Source organism: Stenella coeruleoalba, assembly GCF_951394435.1.
Source record: "Stenella coeruleoalba genome assembly, chromosome: 8".
In the NCBI taxonomy this organism is placed as follows: domain Eukaryota; kingdom Metazoa; phylum Chordata; class Mammalia; order Artiodactyla; family Delphinidae; genus Stenella; species Stenella coeruleoalba.
In genome coordinates this window covers 62925048-62943978 of record NC_137154.1, presented here as the reverse complement: position 1 = coordinate 62943978, position 18931 = coordinate 62925048, and the positions used below count along the sequence as shown (strand labels likewise).

Below are 18931 nucleotides of genomic sequence, written 5' to 3'. Positions count from 1 at the left end.
GGAAGGTAGTAATCTAAATAACTCCAACCTATTTTTTCCAAATATTGAATATTCAAAAAAATTTTTAGTTTCTACCTTTTTCTTTGAAAACAATTACAAATAAAAGAGTTATATTTTTAAAGACTGCACAAAGACATCTGTTTCAATTTATGCTAACTCAAAGTTAATGAGTCACATTCAGTTTTTTTCAGTAACAGGTACCAGAAAGTGGCTTATGCTTTTAAGTTTTACCAAAATATGAAGAGTAACATTTCTCAAAATCAATAAAAACAGTAAAGAAAAACCAGATGCAATACTAGGTACTACTCATTTAATGTAAAACAAACAAAAAAAAGCTAAACAAATGTGGAATGGATTATAATAACTATGCAGTCTGCCCTACAAACAAAACTTCAGATTATTATAATTTTATAATATTTTTAACTTGACCGAATATCTTGAGCATAAAATGTTTACCACTGAGAAATAACTCTGGAGCCCATCATTCAGCACATAGACTGTGTCTTTCTGTACATACCTTGAGACTATTTACACATTTGAAAGAATATTTGCATTTCTTTGACTTCCATTTTCCCTTCCCCCAACTTTTCCTTCCAGGCGCGTTTGGCGTATTTGTAGGTGTATCAGGGCGTTCAGTGTTTGTACCACTTTCTATACTGACAGCATCATCCTATGAGCAGCAAATCAGAAAAAATTATATGAAACAGCAATACTGTACTTAGGAAATGAGTTCATACTGGGTAGCTACTGACTGGCCTAAAAGAATTAATAAATCCTGCAAGAAATGAAGAAATTTATTCTTGTCTCCAAATAAAAATAAAACACAAACACATTAGGATTTGTGGATATTTGATATTTCAGCAAAAATATAAACAAAAAAGCTAACCATGATGATGCTAATGGTAAGAATAATACTGCCTTTAAATAATAAGGCACTGGTCTGTGCCAGCCACTTTACTACATTGCCTCACTTCATCTTTACTGCTCTTCATACAAGGTACTGTTAGATAAGGAAGTGTTGCTTAGAGAGCCTAAATGGTGTCTTGCTGGTTAGGGCTGCTGGTATTCAAAACCAAAAGCTATGACTCCTAAATCTGACTGACCTACATGTCTTCATAATTCATTTGACTGCTGCTCAGTTTGGAGCATGGGAGTGGGTGGCCGTTTGAGGCTACAGTGTTAGTGCTTCCTACTTTAGATGAAAATCCTGATTATCATTCAAACTCTGCTTATTTATAACACTTAAACCATTTAGAATTTTTTTAGGTTCTACATGTTATGTGCTATATACAAGTGAAATCTGACTCATAGCTCTAAAATAATCATATAATAGAGCTCCAGAAACTCACTGTAAAGTAAAATCCTTCCAAATGTAGAAATGACTGCAGGAAACCTTGAAAACTCACCTAACTTATACCTTGTCTCCAGTCCACAAGCTATATTAATGGTCCTCTACTCTGAGAAGAGGATTTCACTACCTCCTTTGATTACATATTCCAAAGTGTTCCTTGGAATAAAGAGATTTATTTAAACCTATATCACCTTAGGGCAGTAGTTACTAAATTCATTCCAGAGGAAGCCTTTTTTTCATGGAGTGCCTATTAACACCTATGAGAACACATATTAGGAACCATTGTCTTAGAGGTTATTTTTAAATTACTGCTTCCTAAAGTTGGTTTTATGATATTACAGAACATTAAAAATTAACTGGAGTATCAGAAAGTATATTAAAAATTCATATTAATTCCTTAAAAACTATATGGTATTATACAGTAGTTCTTAGGGGTGGTTTTTCAAAACGAATGGTTCCTACCAAAATGGAACGCTTTAAAAAAAAATACACAAATCATTCTAAAATATACTGGTTATCTAGGGTGAAAGAGAATGAAGTGGATAGATGGCACATAGTAATGCTCAATATCTAGACTGTAATTTAATGTAAATATAATCAGCTTTTATAGATATAGAAATGTAAAACTTTAGAGTTCAGTTCCTAGGTTGAAATCACTGGGGGTTTTTTTGTTGTTGTTGTTTTAATATATATTTACTTATTTATTTAGGCTGCCCGGGGTCTTAGTTGCGGCATGCAGGTGGGATCTAGTTCCTTGACCAGAAACTAAACCTGGACCCCCGCAAGGGAAGTGCAGATTCTTACCCAATGGACCACTGGGGAAGTCCTGAAATCACTGTTAATCTCTATTTCTCCCTACCTTTCAGTTGTATTTACACAGTTAAAACCTAGTGTAGAAAACAATTTTGTGTTTCACTGGAAAACTATATAACTACTGCACGCTCCTCCGTGTTATCAGATTCTAACCCCCTTCACTGCCTTTGAACAATCTTACATCTCTTACACTGTGCATAATCCAAAGGTAGAGGTTCAAACTGTCTTCCCTTTCACGCTGAAGAAAAGTTTTTGTCTCCATTTGCAATTTCATCTCTACATTCCTTTAATCCATATACATTTGTACCATTTGACTTACACTTGCCCAGTTCCCTCATATGAGTAAAATAAAATGTTTCTGAAAATTTATTCTTTTTCTGAAAATTATCTTTCAACACTAGAGAAATGAAATGATAAAACGGTTAGACATTTATTCACTAGCTTCTTCCTAGTCTGGAAAATTCTTCTTTCCATTCTAAAAATTCAACTGCTAATCAAGAAGCCCCACAAAACATTGTTAATAATTGGGGCACATTACATGTATGTGTATGCGTGTGTGTGTATGTGTATAAACTTTTAACCACTTAATTTACCCATCTCCTCAAACAGGCAAATCAAGACCAAATGGAAATCAAACAGTCAAATGGAAATGAAATACAGTCACAATGCTTTCATTTTATCTTTAAATTCAAACCTTTCCTAAGTATCTAATATGTGTACAAACTGACTTCCATCTTGGCCCCTCCTCAAAATACAGAATGGTACTATGCAACATATATGGCACTACCATCTGCATTTGCTCAACAAGGAAACAGGGATAGTAATTTGGCCCTTAATCTTGCCACAGGCTGCTTAAGCAAAAGACATGTCTCCAGATTCAGCCTTCTGATCTCAGTACCAGACAACTATTAGTATTCTTCCATAAGCTAACTACTCTACAGTCATATTAAAAAGTTAATAGAATGGCAGATACATATAAAACAAACTTAAAATAGGTCGGATGTTAACTAGATTTATTGTGCTGATCATTTTGCAATGTATACAAATATCGAATCATTATATTGTGCATCTGAAATAATATAATGTTATTAATCAATTATACCTCAATTGAAAAAAATTTTAATGTCCTTTCAATTCTTTGATTCACCTTAACCGTAGCAAGCGCTCAGACTACCTTCACTCCAACTCAAAAACACCACATTCTTTCCTCCACTTGCTTTTGGCCTTCCTGTCGTTATTTGGCTCCCTCAAGAGTAAAACCACCTGCCCTTGTTAGCTTTTTCTGAACTCATTTTTATACAGAGTTCTCTACTCGCTTCCCTTAACCTATGTCCTAGATCTGGGTCCCTGGATGAAATTCAAAGGACCTGTGAACTTAAGCGGCAAAATAAACAAATACATAAATAAATTTAAAGTTGCATTTTAATTTTCACTCTCTTTAAGTGAAATCTATTACTTCCTTCTATTATAATGCAGGCAGCATACATGCTAATGTTACTGTAGCTGTGACTTTCTCACCAATGAAATCAGGTATTTTTATATCACATTATAGTTGCTGCAGATCTCAAAAATTGTCTATGCCCATCATAACTATCAGAGTCACTGCAGACCTAGTTACTTAATGTGCTAATAAAGAAGCACTTGATATTAAAGCACTTTATTAAAACAAATCTTAAATTTGTTTTTTAAAATTCTGTAACTTTTTTTATAATTTTATCACTGATTTTGTTTGTAATCTTATATATTGTATTTTATACATTTGAAACTATTATTCTGAGAAGGTTTCACAGGATTTATTAAGGTGTCCAAAGCACAATAAAGGTTAAAAGTCCCAGCCAAATGGAGGAACAAAAACAACGGCTTAGTCCAATCATCTAGTTCTGAATAGCTTTAGTATGCATCAAGGAGTACATTCCTCTTAAGGGTCTGTAAAAAGAAAATAACCTTTCAATTTATTTGGTTCCCTGAAATTTTCCTCAGTCTAATAGGTTATTGATATTTTCATTACATTTCAGCCTGATTAATATGTGGAAGGGCCAGAAACATAAGTCTAGACAATGTGATTACAAAAGAAGTAATAGTAATTAACACTTGTATGGTACTTATTAAGGGGCAGGCACTCTTTTCAGCACTTTACCTATATTATCTCATTTAATCCTCACAAACATCCCATGAGGTAAATACCGTTATTATCCCCATTTTTAAGATAAGAATCTAAGGCAACTAGGTCAAGCACCTTGCTCAAGATCAAGCAACCGGTAAGCAGTAGAGTGGGGATTTTAACCTAAGAGATCCAGTTTGTGCTCCTAGTCACTAACCTAATCTGCCTAGAGAAATTTAAGAAGGGGTGGAAATAAAACAGACACCAAGGGCTGGAATGAAGAGGGTCAAACATGTTAGATCCCAATATATAATAAGATTGGGAAGCACAAACAGGAAAAAAACAGATTTAAAGTAACATTCACCACCTAAGCCTTCCAGAAATTTCAAGTCCAAATCCCACAAACAGACAATCTGCCAAATATCTTTCTTCTATCTGCAAAAAGAATTCTTTCCCATCTGTTCAGTGAAAATTCTGGTCTTGACACCATGCCATATACATGCTTCAGTCGGTGATGCAGTGATGTAGAACTTAGGAACTGGGTGTGTAAGGTACAACATCTATTCTTAAAACTAGCTAAACTGAGAAAAAGAACAACTTACACCACCTTCCTATAACACTTTAAAGGTTTAAAAAAGATAATCAGATGTTGTTACCTCGGAGGGTTCACATTTCAGAGTAGTAATTCGTTGAGTGAACTGTGAAGACATTTTGCTGACCTTATGGGATATAAACTTAAAGCATGAAACTGAAAATTAATGTCAGTTCGGTCATTACTGGCGTCTCACCTAAAAACACGGGGATCAACTGTTGGGACGAACTAGAGCATTACCAAGATCCATTTAAGAGTTAAAAAAAAAAAAAATCTGATTCCAAAACACCTTACACATGCGAAGCCACGAGCCCACACCTAAAGACATCTACCCTGACCACAGCGGCCTAAAATCTTCCAGGTCATCCCCTTTATCTCAGTGAAAACTTACAAAAGAGTAACTGTCCCTTCTCATTCCTTCCTCAAGGGTCGTTTCCCCCTCCAAGTCAGTAGACGACCCTCTCAATTTTCCTCCTCCCGAAGAGAAGCCGACTGTCAGGCACGCCCCTTCTCCACGCACAAGACAGGAACGGACACAAAAGCCCCTTTAAAAGAGTCACCGAAATCTCTTACGTCTAAGAGCTAATCTTCCCATCCTGGACAGTCGGTAAGGGTCTACGAGTGACACGGACCCTAAATTCCTTTTTAAAAGTCCATTAACACATGCTGGCCCCTCCTTCCAACTGTCTTAGAAAAACCTCTAACTTGCCTTTTAAACTACTGGAATCTCAGATCCGCACTCTCCCAAAATCTGCCTAAAGGCCCAGACACTCCGCATGCACGCAAAAAGATCTCAGAGCCCTCTGACCTCCACCACCACGCTCTCTCTAAAACCACTCTCCTTCGTCAAGTTTCCGCTCGCTCTCGGCCGCAGCTCAAAATCCCCGTAGAAACAAGTTCGATGTTCTCCTCCACGCCCGCGTTTTCCTGAGTAGAGGGTGACACCTCTCCCTCCCCCCACAGCCGCCTGCCCGCCCCCGCGCCTACAGTTTAAAAAGAATTTGAAACTTTCACTCCAAAGTCCCGTCCGGACTGCTCAGCGCTGCACTCACATTCTCGTCTCCAGAGAGGTCCGGGTTGCTGTTCTCGTCGCTGCTCAGCTTCTGCTTCTTGGCCGCAGGCATGTCTGTTCCCGCCGGCGCTGTAGACACTTCCCTCTCGGACATATTCCTCCGCCTCCCTCCAGGTTCCTGCCGCCTAGGGCGGGGCCTCCGCCACACCGCCGTCAAGCAAGCCCGTCCGGAGCTTGCCGCAAAGTTGCCACTGCCGCCGCCACCTCCACCACTCCCCCCACTGTCGCAAACCGCGCCCAGCCGCCGAGGCGGGCGTGCGTGCGACCCCGCCACACTGCTGAAAAAGGGGCGCGCGCGCGCGCCCTCCCGCGCGGCTTCCTGGATCCTTCCCTTTCCCGACTCCCGTCTTGCCCTTTTCCCGCCGCCCTCCCGGCAGTTTGCACGGAGAGGTGTGATCCTTGGCTTTCGAGGGCAATATTTCGTACGTCCCCCTTCCCCACGACCGCCTCGAAAAAGGAGAGGCGGAACTCAGAGGGATGCCCCCTCACCCCCTTCCTCCTTCCAAAGACGTTTCAGCCGCTATTGGCCCAATCCTTCGATCCCCGACCCGCTGCAAGGACTCGAAAGTCTGTGGAATGGACTAGCCTATCAATGTCCCAGGAGACGGGGGACGAGACGAGAAGTCACCTCTTGATTTAGCGGTGTATGCCAAGGGTCCTTAATCTTGAACTCGGAGAATAACGCTCTCATATTATTCACGGAACTGATCACAATCTAATTTTCGGTTGCGAAGAGAAATTTTTAAATTGTAGACTGCTTCTCACTTTCCTCCCCTACCTAGCAAATGGGAGTTACCCGCTAATGGGTGCGCATGCGCTGGGGCGTATTCTCGCGCTTGGTTGTCCGGACCCGCCTCCTCCAAGCCCCTCCTCTTTGAAATCTTGTTTGTGAACCAGGTAGTCTTCCACCGGGTTTCCGTAGTCCGGGATGGATTTCTAAACGCTACAAAATCATAATCCCTGAATGCCTCCTAGTTTCTTGATGAATATTTATTCTAGTGAATGTTTATTGCGATGAATGTTTATCCTCGTCCAATTGGTACCAATATTGGGTAGGGTTTAGGTAGGAATATACTAAAATTATAATTCTAGACTCCAATGGGTTACATTCCAGAGTGCTTCTTTTACCTGTTAAAGGATTATCAAGGCCCTGAACGACAAGGCCTAAGAGTCAATGGTCATCTCCAAGCATGTATGCGACTGTGAGACAAATGACGGACAATATTTTTTGGCACACCAGATACAATAAAATTCTAGGGGAAGGCAACAAACTGTTATGCTTCACCAAAATGTTTGCTGTGTTACCGTATCTGGGCGGTTGACAGGTGCCAAATACACGGGTGAGCCTCGTGGATTTGTTAGATGGGTGATTAAGACACATAACCAAATGAATAGCCCAGAAAAGGAGAACTATGACAAGAAATAAAAGCCAGTTCCCCCTCCCTCCCCCTTTTTTGGAACTTAGCTGTGACAACATATTTCTGGACCTCATCTGTAAAAATGAAGCTTTGGGAAGGCACCTAATACTTCTTGATCACTTACTTGATATTATTTTTTTGTCTTTTAGACCTCATTACATCACCCATTGGATAAACAGTATAGAGTGACCCACGATAAAATTCTAGTGTATTAGAACTACTTCTGCATGATGCCTTAACACAGAGAATACCATTATCTCTGTTTCATTAACTGCAGATTGCAAGTCACTCTTGGGGATAAGGAGAGAAGTCAGTTGAGAATGAGTAAGGGAAGGTAAAGCAAACGCAGGGCAGAATAAGAAGTTTTTGCAATGAAGACTCAGGAAAAATAGCGAAGCTGAAAAAATTAAAGTTCATATCTTAATAATAGTAATTGCCCTTGTTTGTTGAACTCCTAGTTGCCAGGCGCTGCTAAGCACTCCTCAGTTGGTGAGAGAGAGATGAGACTGGTATGGAATCACCACTGAGAAAGTAAGATGTGCTTTGGTACGACGTTTTCACGGACAGAGACAAACATACCCCACTTATCTGTTGATAAGGATGTTTGTGAATATAGTTCTACAAATAAAGGATAATTAACTAAAGCGTTTCCAATCCAAATTACTCTGTGTATCTGGGATCAGTGGGAGTCACCTTCTACTAAGAAAATCAGAAAAGTGCTGAACATTTGGATAAAGGACATATGGAAGGAAAGTGCCTTTCAGCATGCATGTTATCCATAACAAAGCAAAAATATTTCAAAAAATATTTTAGTTTTATTAAAACTAGGAGAGATATTTTAAAAATTTGTCTGATGAGTCAGGGATAATAAATGGAAATTAGTTAATGTTCATTATTGCTAATGTTAAAAAATTATTCTGACACTTGTTAAAACAGTAAGGAACCTTAGGACTATTGTAATAAGTGTCAAGACTATCACAGTAGGAGAGAGAGATAGGGCTCAACTCTGAATACAGCAAGGATAGGTGGGGATTTATAATCAAAGAGAAGAGTGGCGGGGTGGGAGGTGAAAGAGTTCAGGACATGCCACCTGCAGTATGCTGCTTTGGAATATTGATTTATTTTATTTTATTTTTTTATACAACAGGTTCTTATTAGTTATCACTTTTATACATATTACTGTATATATGTCAATCCCAATCTCCCAATCCATTACACCACCACCCCTCCACTTTCCCCCCTTGGAGTCCATACGTTTGTTCTCTATATCTGTGTCTCTATTTCTGCCCTGCAAACCAGTTCATCTGAACAATTTTTCTACGTTCCACATATATGCGTTAATATACGATATCTGTTTTTCTCTTTCTGATTTTCTCTCTGTATAAGTCTCTAGATACATGCACGTCTCTACAAATGACCCAATTTCTTTCCTCTTTATGGCTGAGTAATATTCTGTTGTATGTATGTACCACATCTTCTTTATCCATTCATCTGTCAATGGGCATTTAGGTTGATTCCATGTCCTGGCTATTGTAAATAGTGCTGCAATGAACATTGGGGTGCATGTCTCTTTTTGAATTATGTTTTTCTCTGGGTATATGCCCAGTAGTGGGATTGCTGGGTCATATGGTAGTTCTAGTTTTAATTTTTAAAGGAACCTCCTTACTGTTCTCCATAGTGGCTGTATCAATTTACATTCCCACCAACAGTGCAAGAGGATTCCCTCTTCTCCACATCCTCTCCAGCATTTATTATTTGTAGATTTTCTGATGATGCCCATTCAAACTGGTGTGAGGTGATACCTCATTGTAGTTTTGCTTTGCATTTCTCTAATAATTAGTGATGTTGAGCATCCTTTCATGTGTTTGTTGGCAATCTGTGTATCTTCTTTGGAGAAGTGTCTATTCAGGTCTTCTGCCCATTTTTTGATTGGGTTGTTTGTTTGTTTTTAATATTGAGCTGCATGAGCTGTTTATATATTTTGGAGATTAATCATTTGTCAGTTGTTTGTTTGCAAATATTTTCTCCCATTTTGAGGGTTGTCTTTTCATATTGTTTGTAGTTTCCTATGATTTTGCAAAAGCTTTGCAAAAGGTTTTAAGTTTCATTAGGTCCCATTTGTTTATTTTTGTTTTTATTTCCATTACTCTAGGAGATGGATCAAAAAAGCTATTGCTGTGATTTATATCAAAGAGTGTTCTTCCTATGTTTTCCTTTAAGAGTTTTATAGTGTACAGTCTTACATTTAGGTCTCTAATCCATTTTGAGTTTATTTTTGTGTATGGTATTAATTTCATACTAATTTCATTCTTTTACATGTGGCTGTCCATTTTTCCCAGAACCACTTATTGAAGAGGCTGTCTTTTCTCCATTGTATATCCTTGCCTCCTTTGTCATGGATTAGTTGACCATAGGTGCATGGGTTTATCTCAGGGCTTTCTATCCTGTTCCATTGATCTATGCTTCTGTTTTTGTGCCAGTGACATATTGTCTTGATTACTGTAGCTTTGTAGTATAGTCTGAAGTCAGGGAGTCTGATTACTCCAGCTCCATATTTTCCCTCAAGACTGCTTTGGCTATTCAGGGTCTTTTGTGTCTCCATACCAATTTTAAGATTTTTTGTTCTAGTTCTGTAAAAAAATGCCATTGGTAATTTGATAGGGATTGCATTGAATCTGTAGATTGCTTTGGGTAGTATAGTCATTTTCACAATATTGATTCTTCCAATCCAAGAACATGGTGTATCTCTCCATCTGTTTGTATCACCTTTAATTTCTTTCATCAGTGTCTTATAATTTTCTACATACAGGTCTTTTTTCTCCCTAGGTAGGTTTATTCCTAGGTATTTTATTCTTTTTGTTGCAATGGTAAATGGGAGTGTTTCTTTAATTTCTCTTTCAGGTTTTTCATCATTAGTGTATAGGAATACAAGAGATTTCTGTGCATTAATTTTGTATCCTGCAACTTTACCAAATTCATTGACTAGCTCTAGTAGTTTTCTGGTGACATCTTTAGGATTCTCTATGTATAGTATCATGTCATATGCAGACAGTGACAGTTTTACTTCTTCTTTTCTGATTTGTATTTCTTTTTCTTCTCTGATTGCTGTGGCTAAAACTTCCAAAAACTATGTTGAATAATAGTGGTGAGAGTGGACATCCTTGTCTTGTTCCTGATCTTAGAGGAAATGGTTTCAGTTTTTCACCATTGAGAATGATGTTTGCTGTGGGTTTGTCACATATGGCCTTTATTATGTTGAGGTAGGTTCCCTCTATACCCACTTTCTGGAGAGTTTTTATCATAAATTGGTGTTGAATTGTGTCAAAAGCTTTTTCTGCATCTATTGAGATGATCATATGGTTTTTCTTCTTCAATTTGTTAATATGGTGTATCACATTGATTAATTTGTGTATATTGAAGAATTCTTGCATCCCTGGGATAAATCTCACTTGATCATGGTGTATGATCCTTTTAATGTGCTGTTGGATTCTGTTTGCTAGTATTTTGTTGAGGATTTCTGCATCTATGTTCATCAGTGATATTGGTTTGTAATTTTCTTTTTTTGTAGTATCTTTGTCTGCTTTTGCTATCAGGGTGATGGTGGCCTCATAGAATGAGTTTGGGAGTGTTCCTTCCTCTTCAATTTTTTGGAAGAGTTTGAGAAGGATGGGTGTTAGTTCCTCTCTAAATGTTTGATATAATTTGCCTGTGAAGCCATCTGGTCCTGGGCTTTTGTTTGTTGGAAGATTTTTAATCACAGCTTCAATTTCATTACTTGTGATCGGTCTGTTCATATTTTCTATTTCTTCCTGGTTCAGCCTTGGAAGGTTATACCTTTCTATGAATTTGTCCATTTCTTCCAGGTTGTCCATTTTATCGGCATAGAGTTGCCTGTAGTAGTCTCTTAGGATGCTTTGTATTTCTGCGGTGTCTGTTGTAACTTCTTTTTCATTTCTAACTTTATTGATTTGAGTCTTCTCTCTCTTTTTCTTGATGAGTCTGGCTAATGGTTTATCCATTTTCTTTATCTTCTCAAAGAACCAGCTTTTAGTTTTATTGATCTTTGCTATTGTTTTCTTTGTTTCTATTTCATTTATTTCTGCTCTGATCTTTATGGTTTCTTTTCTTCTACTAACTTTGGGTTTTGTTTGTTCCCCTTTCTGTAGTTCCTTTAGGTGTAAGGTTAGATTGTTTATGAGATTTTTCTTGTTTCTTGAGGTAGGCTTGTATAGCTATAAACTTCCCTCTTAGAACTGCTTTTGCTGCATCCCATAGGTTTCGGATCATCGTGTTTTCATTGTAATTTGACTCTAGCTATTTTTTTATTTCCTCTTTGATATCTTCAATGATCTCTTGGTTATTTAGTAACATATCGTTTAGCCTCCAAGTGTTTGTGTTTTTTACATTTTTTTCCCTGTAATTGATTTCTAATCTCTTAGCATTGTGGTCAGAAAAAATGCTTGATATGATTTCAATTTTCTTAAATTTACTAAGGCTTGACTTGCGACTCAAGATGTGATCTATCCTGGAGAATGTTCCATGCACACTTGAGAAGAAAGCATAATCTGCTGTTTTTGGATGAAATGTCCTGTAAATATCAATCAAATCTATCTGGTCTATTGTGTCATTTAAAGCTTGCGTTTCCTTATTAATTTTCTGTTGGATGATCTGTCCATGGGTGTAAGTGAGGTGTTAAAGTCCCCCACTATTATTGTGTTACTATATATTTCCATTTTTATAGCCTTTAGCAGTTGCCTTATGTATTGACGTGCTGCTATTTTGGGTGCATATATATTTATAATTGTTATATCTTCTTCTTGGATTGACCCCTTGATCATTATGTAGTGTCCTTCCTTGTCTCTTGTAACAGTCTTTATTTTAAAGTCTATTTTATCTGATATGAGTATTGCTACTCCAGCTTTCTTTTGATTTCCATTTGCATGGAATAACTTTTTCTATCTCCTCACTTTCAGTCTGTATGTGTCACTAGGTCTGAAGTGGGTCTCTTGTAGACAGCATATATATGGGTCTTATTTTTGTATCCATTCAGCAAGCCTGTGTCTTTTGGTTGGAGCATTTAATACATTCATGTTTAAGGTAACTATCAATATGTATGTTCCTATTACCATTTTCTTAATTGTTATGGGTTTGTTTTGTAGGTCCTTTTCTTTTCTTGTGTTTCCTACTTAGAGAGGTTCCTTTATCATTTGTTGTAGAGCTGGTTTGGTGGTGCTGAATTCTCTTAGCTTTTGCTTGTCTGTAAAGATTTTGATTTCTCCTTCGAATCTGAATGAGATCCTTGCTGGTAGAGTAATCTTGGTTGTACGTTCTTCCCTTTCATCACTTTAAGTATATCATGCCACTCCCTTCTGGCTTGTACAGTTTCTCTGAGAAATCAGCTGTTGACCTTATGGGAGTTCCCTTTTACGTTATTTGTCATTTTTCCCTTGTTGCTTTCAATACTTTTTTTTTGCCTTTAATTTTTGTCAGTTTGATTACTATGTGTCTTGGTGTGTTTCTCCTTGAGTTTATCCTGCCTGGGACTATCTGTGCTTCTTGGACTTGGGTGGCTATTTCCTTTCCCATGTTAGGGAAGTTTTCAACTATTATCTCTTCAAATATTTTCTTGGGTCCTTCCTCTCTCTCTTCTCCTTCTGGGACCCCGTATAATGTGAATGTTTTTGCATTTAATGTTGTTCCAGAGGTCTCTGAAACTGTCTTCATTTTTTTTCATTCTTTTTTCTTTATTCTGTTCTGTGCAGTGAATTCCACCATTCTGTCTTCCAGGTCACTTATCCGTTCTTCTGCCTCAGTTATTCTCCTATTGATTCCTTCCAGTGTATTTTTCATTTCAGTTATTGTATTGTTCATCTCTGTTTGTTCTTTAATTCTTCTAGGTGTTTGTTCTTTAATTCTTCTAGATCTTTGTTGAACATTTCTTGCATCTTCTCAATGTTTGCCTCCATTCTTTTTCCGAGGTCCTGGATCATCTTCACTATCATTATTCAGAATTCTTTTTCTGGAAGGCTGCCTATCTCCACTTCATTTAGTTGTTTTTCTGGGGTTTTATCTTGTTCCTTCATCTGGTACATAGCCCTCTGCCTTTTCATCTTGTCTATCTTTCTGTCAATGTGGTTTTTGTTCCACAGGCTGCAGAATTGTAGTCTGGCATACTAATTATTTTGAGCTGAAGGCACCTGAAACACAGACTTCTCTGAGCTCCACTTATCTGCCTAAAGATAGATCCTCCAGAAGGAACTCAACTCTCATATATCCCCTCTCCAGCAGTTTCATCAACCAGGGAAGATTGACTCTTATCATGGAAGAGGAGACTAGAAGTCAGAACTCAACACCACATCCAGAGAAAATTTGTCACAAATGACCATTGTCTCCCTTCTAGTCTATGGGCCCATTCATCTTTCCAAAACATTACTCTCCTCTAAGCGGCATACATCCTCTTTCCCCTTTCCCTACTGAGATGATGTAAACTCTCAAATATCGCTGCTTTTTTTGATATTCACTTTTTTCCCCTGGCAATGCTCCTGTGCATACACTATTAAAAATAAATAAATTTGTAAACATTTTCTCCTGTTAACTAGCTTGTTTTTGGTTTATTTCATAGATACAGCTTTCAAACATAGGACGATAGAGGGAAAGTCTTTCCACCCCTACAGGGGGGTTGATGGATGGAAATTTATTAGAGGAGACCTCAAACGTAGGGGGATTCTTCCTAAACTGACTTGCCAGGGTTATCAGGTATCAAAGGTGGAGGATTCTTTCTAAACTGACTTAGCAGAATTCTTGCTACAACTGAACGAGGCAGGTCGAAGGATAAGGTCTAGTTGAGAACAGGGCTCATAGGAGCCTGACTAAAGTTTGGTTAAGGAGTCTTTAGTCAGGATCCTCTGAGCCCTCTTTTTTTTTTTTAATTTTTTTGGAGTATAGTTGATTTACAATGTTGCATTAGTTTTATGTATACAGCAAAGTGAATCAGTTATACATATACATATATCCACTCTTTTTTAGATAGTTTTCCCATATAGGTCATTACAGAGTATTGAGTAGAGTGCCCTGTGCTATATGGTCGGTCTTTATTAGTTATCTATTTTATATAGAGTAGTGTTATATGTCAATCCCAATCTCCCAATTTATCCCTCCCCCCAGCCCTCTTCTAATTTAACATATATAAAACATCACAGGTATGCTATTTAGAGTGATATTTTTATGGTATTAGTTTAATAAATGCAAAAGATTAGTTACCTATAAAAAGTCATAAGTTTTTTGTTTTTTTTGTATTTTTGCGGTACGCGGGCCTCTCACTGTTGTGGCCTCTCCCGTTGCGGAGCACAGGCTCCATACGCCCAGGCTCAGCAGCCATGGCTCACGGGCCCAGCCGCTCCATGGCACGTGGGATCTTCCCGGACCGGGGCACGAACCCGTGTCCCCTGCATCGGCAGGCGGACTCTCAACCGCTGCGCCACCAGGGAAGCCCAAAAGTCATGTTTTTCAACACTGAATTCCCTTACTGTGAAAGATTTCAGAAACCATCGCAGTTGGAGAGGTCTTACCACCTCCATTTTACAAATGTGGAAACCATTGCTTAGTGTAATTAAACGATTTGCCCAAAGGCACACAGCTTTTCAAAGTGGCAGAGCTAGGGATCATATTCAAGTCTGGTTGATTGGAAAGTACTTTTGCCTCAAGATGAAGGACACAGGCCACTCTAGATTTATGGATTTCTATTCAGAGCTTGATATTTAGAGTACCCAATCTTTTATACACCACTGAAGAACATCAAAAAGCTGTCTCACTTGAGACAGAAAGAGGACATAACTGGAGAAATGGGAAATCCAAATAAAGTCTGGAGTTTAGTTAATAGTTATGTGTTTCAATTTCTTAATTTTGGCAAATGTACCATGGTGATGTAAGATGTTAATGAGAGAAACTTTGCAACAGTTCTGTAAAATTATCCCCTACGAAAAACCTTATTTAAAAAAAAAGTCTATCTTAGATTGTTGAGAACGCAAGTCAGAAATATCCCTTAGGGCTTCCCTCACGGTGCAATGGTTAAGAATCCGCCTGCCAATGCAGGGGACACAGGTTCAAGCCCTGGTCCGGGAAGATCCCACATGCCGCGGAGCAACTAAGCCCGTGTGCCACAACTACTAAGCCTGCGCTCTACGGCCCGTGAGCCACAACTACTGAACCCGCATGCCACAACTACTGAAGCCTGCATGCCTAGAGCCCGTGCTCTGCAGCAAGAGAAGCCACCGCAATGAGAAGCCCACACACCACAACAAAGAGTAGCCCCCGCTCGCCACAAATAGAGAAAGCCCACACGCAGCAACAAAGATCCAGTGCAGCCAAAAATAAATAAATTTATTTTTTTTAAAAAAAGAAATACCCCTTAGCCCTTAAACAAGTAGTTGATCTATCTTGGGAAACTCTCAAAGATCATGTATTTTTAAAGAAAAAGAAAATTCACAGCCTCACTTTGTATTGTCTTCTAGTATCTTGTAAACTTCATATCAGGAAATGAGTTTCAAAAGCTAAATTAAATCCTTATCATTTCAATTGAAGTCTATTTCTCATTCATTCAACGATTTTTGTCTCTTCTGCTTCATAAATAGCAGCTGTTCATCATCACCCAGGCAGTGTGTAATCATATGCTTGCAGATCCACTTTTCTGTGAATAGAACATCTATGGCTTCTTTGAACATTTTTAAATCAATCAGGAGGAATTTACTGAATGCCATTTATGTGCAAAGCAGTAAGGTAATTGTAAGGGGTGGAGTGGGGGAGGAGGGAAAAAGGGAAAATAAGATACAGACTCTACCTTCAAAAAGCATAATATTCTTCCAGCAGTAAAAAATGTCTCATGCGTTTCATAAATATTTACTGAGTACTCACTCTGTGCCAAGCACTGTTCTAGGTGCTGGAAATACTTGATAAGCAAAACTAGAGCTTACTGTCTAGTGGGGGAAATAAATATTAACCAAATAATCACACAAATAAATGTAAAATTACAACTGTGAAATACTATGAAGAGGAAGTACAAGGCCAGGGCTGCTGCTAGCCTGTGTAGTATCTTTGTGCTATATTTTAAGGGGCACTTCAATAGACAGAAGCAACCTAAAGTAGGCACAGCTTGGCAAGCAGACTATGCCTTTGATGAATTAGAAAAAGGCAGCCCTTTCCTAGGCAACACAGCCCTGCTCCATGTGTAAGTCTTTGTAAGTAGAGTACAAATTGGATTTTAGCCACTATTACCTCAGCTGGGAACCATTGTTAAGATGAACAACCTGAACAAGTGTACACAGCAACCCTACAAAAGTTTCCATGGACATACAACAAAGTGAGATTTGGTAGGGTTTCCCTGAGGAACAGACAAAAAAATGAGAACCAAAGAAGAATGGGAGTTAACCAGGTAAAAAGGAAGAATGAGAAACATTCAAGGGAGTAGTAACAACCTGTGCAAAGGCCCTGGAGCAGGATAGAAATACATGCCATTGGGAAAGTGAAAGGTCAATGTTGATGAAAGACTGAAAAAGTGACAGAAGCAGTGGTGACAGATAAGGCTAGAAAATGTAGGTAGGGGGTCAGATCATGCAGGACCTTGCAGATCATCTTAAGATTGCAATGTAAAAATAGATCTCCTGCTGTTAAGACTTATACAGAAAGAATTCAAAGGGCATTACTTTAATTTTTTGTTGGCATTGCATTTAAATACAGCAAAATGCACAGGTCTTCAGTAAACAGTTTGATGAGTTTTGACATAGGCATAAACCCATGCCATCTGCTTTCCTCATGCCTTTTTCTGTTTGAATCCCTACCCCGACTCCTTACCCCACCCTCCAGGGCAACTAGTATTCCGGTTTCTTTCACCTTATATTGGTTTTGCCTATTCTAGAACTTCATGTGAAAGGAATAATTCTTTTGTCTCTGATGTCTTTTGTTTGGCATAATGTTTTTGAGATTTATAGAATGGTGTTAACTATCTGGTCAGTGGTTCTCAAACTGTAACAGGCATAAAAGCAGCTGGATAGCTTGTTAAGTCACAGTTGGCTGTGCTCCACCCCAGAACCTCTGATATGCTATGTTGAGGTGGGGTCCCTTCGTGTGCACTTCTAACAAACTCAAGGTGATGCCCGAGCAGCTGATTCAAGGACCACCTTTGAGAACCACTGGTCTAGATGATAAACTCAGAACTGTCTTATGAACAGCTTCTAGAAATTTATCTATTCATTCAGTAAACATATTTTTAAGGACCTGCTATGTGCCAGGTACTTTCTAGTTTCTGGGGATTCAAAAACAAAAAAAAACACCAAAAACAAAACAAAACATCTTGCCTCTCCTCTAGTAACTTACAGTCTGGTAAGAAGACAGAGGTAAACCAAATGAATATTTCTAACTGTCTGAGAAAGTCTCTTCACTCAATGATGGACAAAATGTTTTAAAAGGGAAAATGCTCTTGCTTTCCCAAATCGATAAACCACTAAAAGTAAAAGCAAGGCTGTATAATCGATCCCATCCTAGTCACAGGATTCCTCACTGCCATGCTGAATGCAAAGGTGATCAGTAAGATTGACTTTATTGAGTGTTTTCCATGCATCCAGTACTGTGAAAATTGTTTTCCATGCAGTTTGTCTTTTAATTCTCTCAATAACTCTGTGAAGCTAGTACTATATTATCTACACTTTATGGATGAGGGAACAGTAGCTCAGAGACGTTAAGGGACTAGACAAAGGCCACTCAACAAGTAAGTGGGAGAATCAGAATTCAGACCCACATCTGGTTGACCCAAGTGCTAGTCCTTTTTATCACTAACACTCGCAGCTTTCTAGGAGAAAGCAACCTTCATAAATAACTATAGTGATAAAAATACTAACGAGTCCTATAGTAGAAATACCCAACACTGAATACGGGACTAGGATAGGATGGGCAGGGGAATATGTAATTTTAACTGGGTGGAAATACGAGAAGGCTTCATAAAGAGGTGGGAATTAGCTAGGAAAATACATTTTTATCAGTCTTTCCTAATAGAGTCTGAGAGACAGAGACAACACAGTGGATGCAAATACTGTATTCCAAACACTGGAAAAGCACACTCTATTGTGGATAAAGGAAAGTGTATTGGGATCAATTATAGCCAGAATAAAATCTCCCTCGTGATTATGCAGTGACTTTGCTTACCAAGTACTACCTTATGATCGCTAGTTCAACCTTCTGGTTTCCTTGATAACAGGAAGGGAGTGCCCTAAAGAGTGGATATTCGTATTTTAGTCTTGGAGAGGTATATTTCACAGCATAATGTTAATACTTGGGTAGATGGTTTATAAATAGGTATCTTGTTAGTTGGGAAGGGGCCGGATTATGAAAAGCCTTCTGCCATTAGTCTGTGGGTAATGGGTGGTCAAAGAAGAGTTTTCCCTTTGGCAGATATCAGCAGGTAACACTGGAGGCAGGGAGGGGAACTCCAAGGCCACTGCAACACTGCAGACCTGAACTCAGACAGTGCCAATGAAGGTGCAAAGTAAAGGGTTGTTTCCAGAGGTATTTAAGAAATATAATCAACTGGACTCTG

At 38.5% G+C, this 18931-nt stretch overlaps 1 protein-coding gene across 2 annotated transcripts in view; it reads right to left on the bottom strand.

The window, feature by feature from the left end:
* Positions 1–6074, bottom strand: part of EED (embryonic ectoderm development) — a 34054-nt gene extending 27980 nt beyond the window's left edge. The window contains exons 1-2 of one of the 2 annotated variants that reach the window (XM_079928302.1): positions 5910–6074; positions 518–670 (exon numbers count right to left, since the gene is read on the bottom strand). In XM_079928302.1, coding sequence (XP_079784428.1) covers positions 518–670; positions 5910–6023 — 267 coding nt within the window. In that variant the 5' untranslated portion in view covers positions 6024–6074. The remainder of the gene's footprint in view (positions 1–517; positions 671–5909) is intronic. The other variant, XM_079928303.1, reaches the window with a different exon arrangement.
* Positions 6075–18931: the final 12857 nt, after the last annotated feature.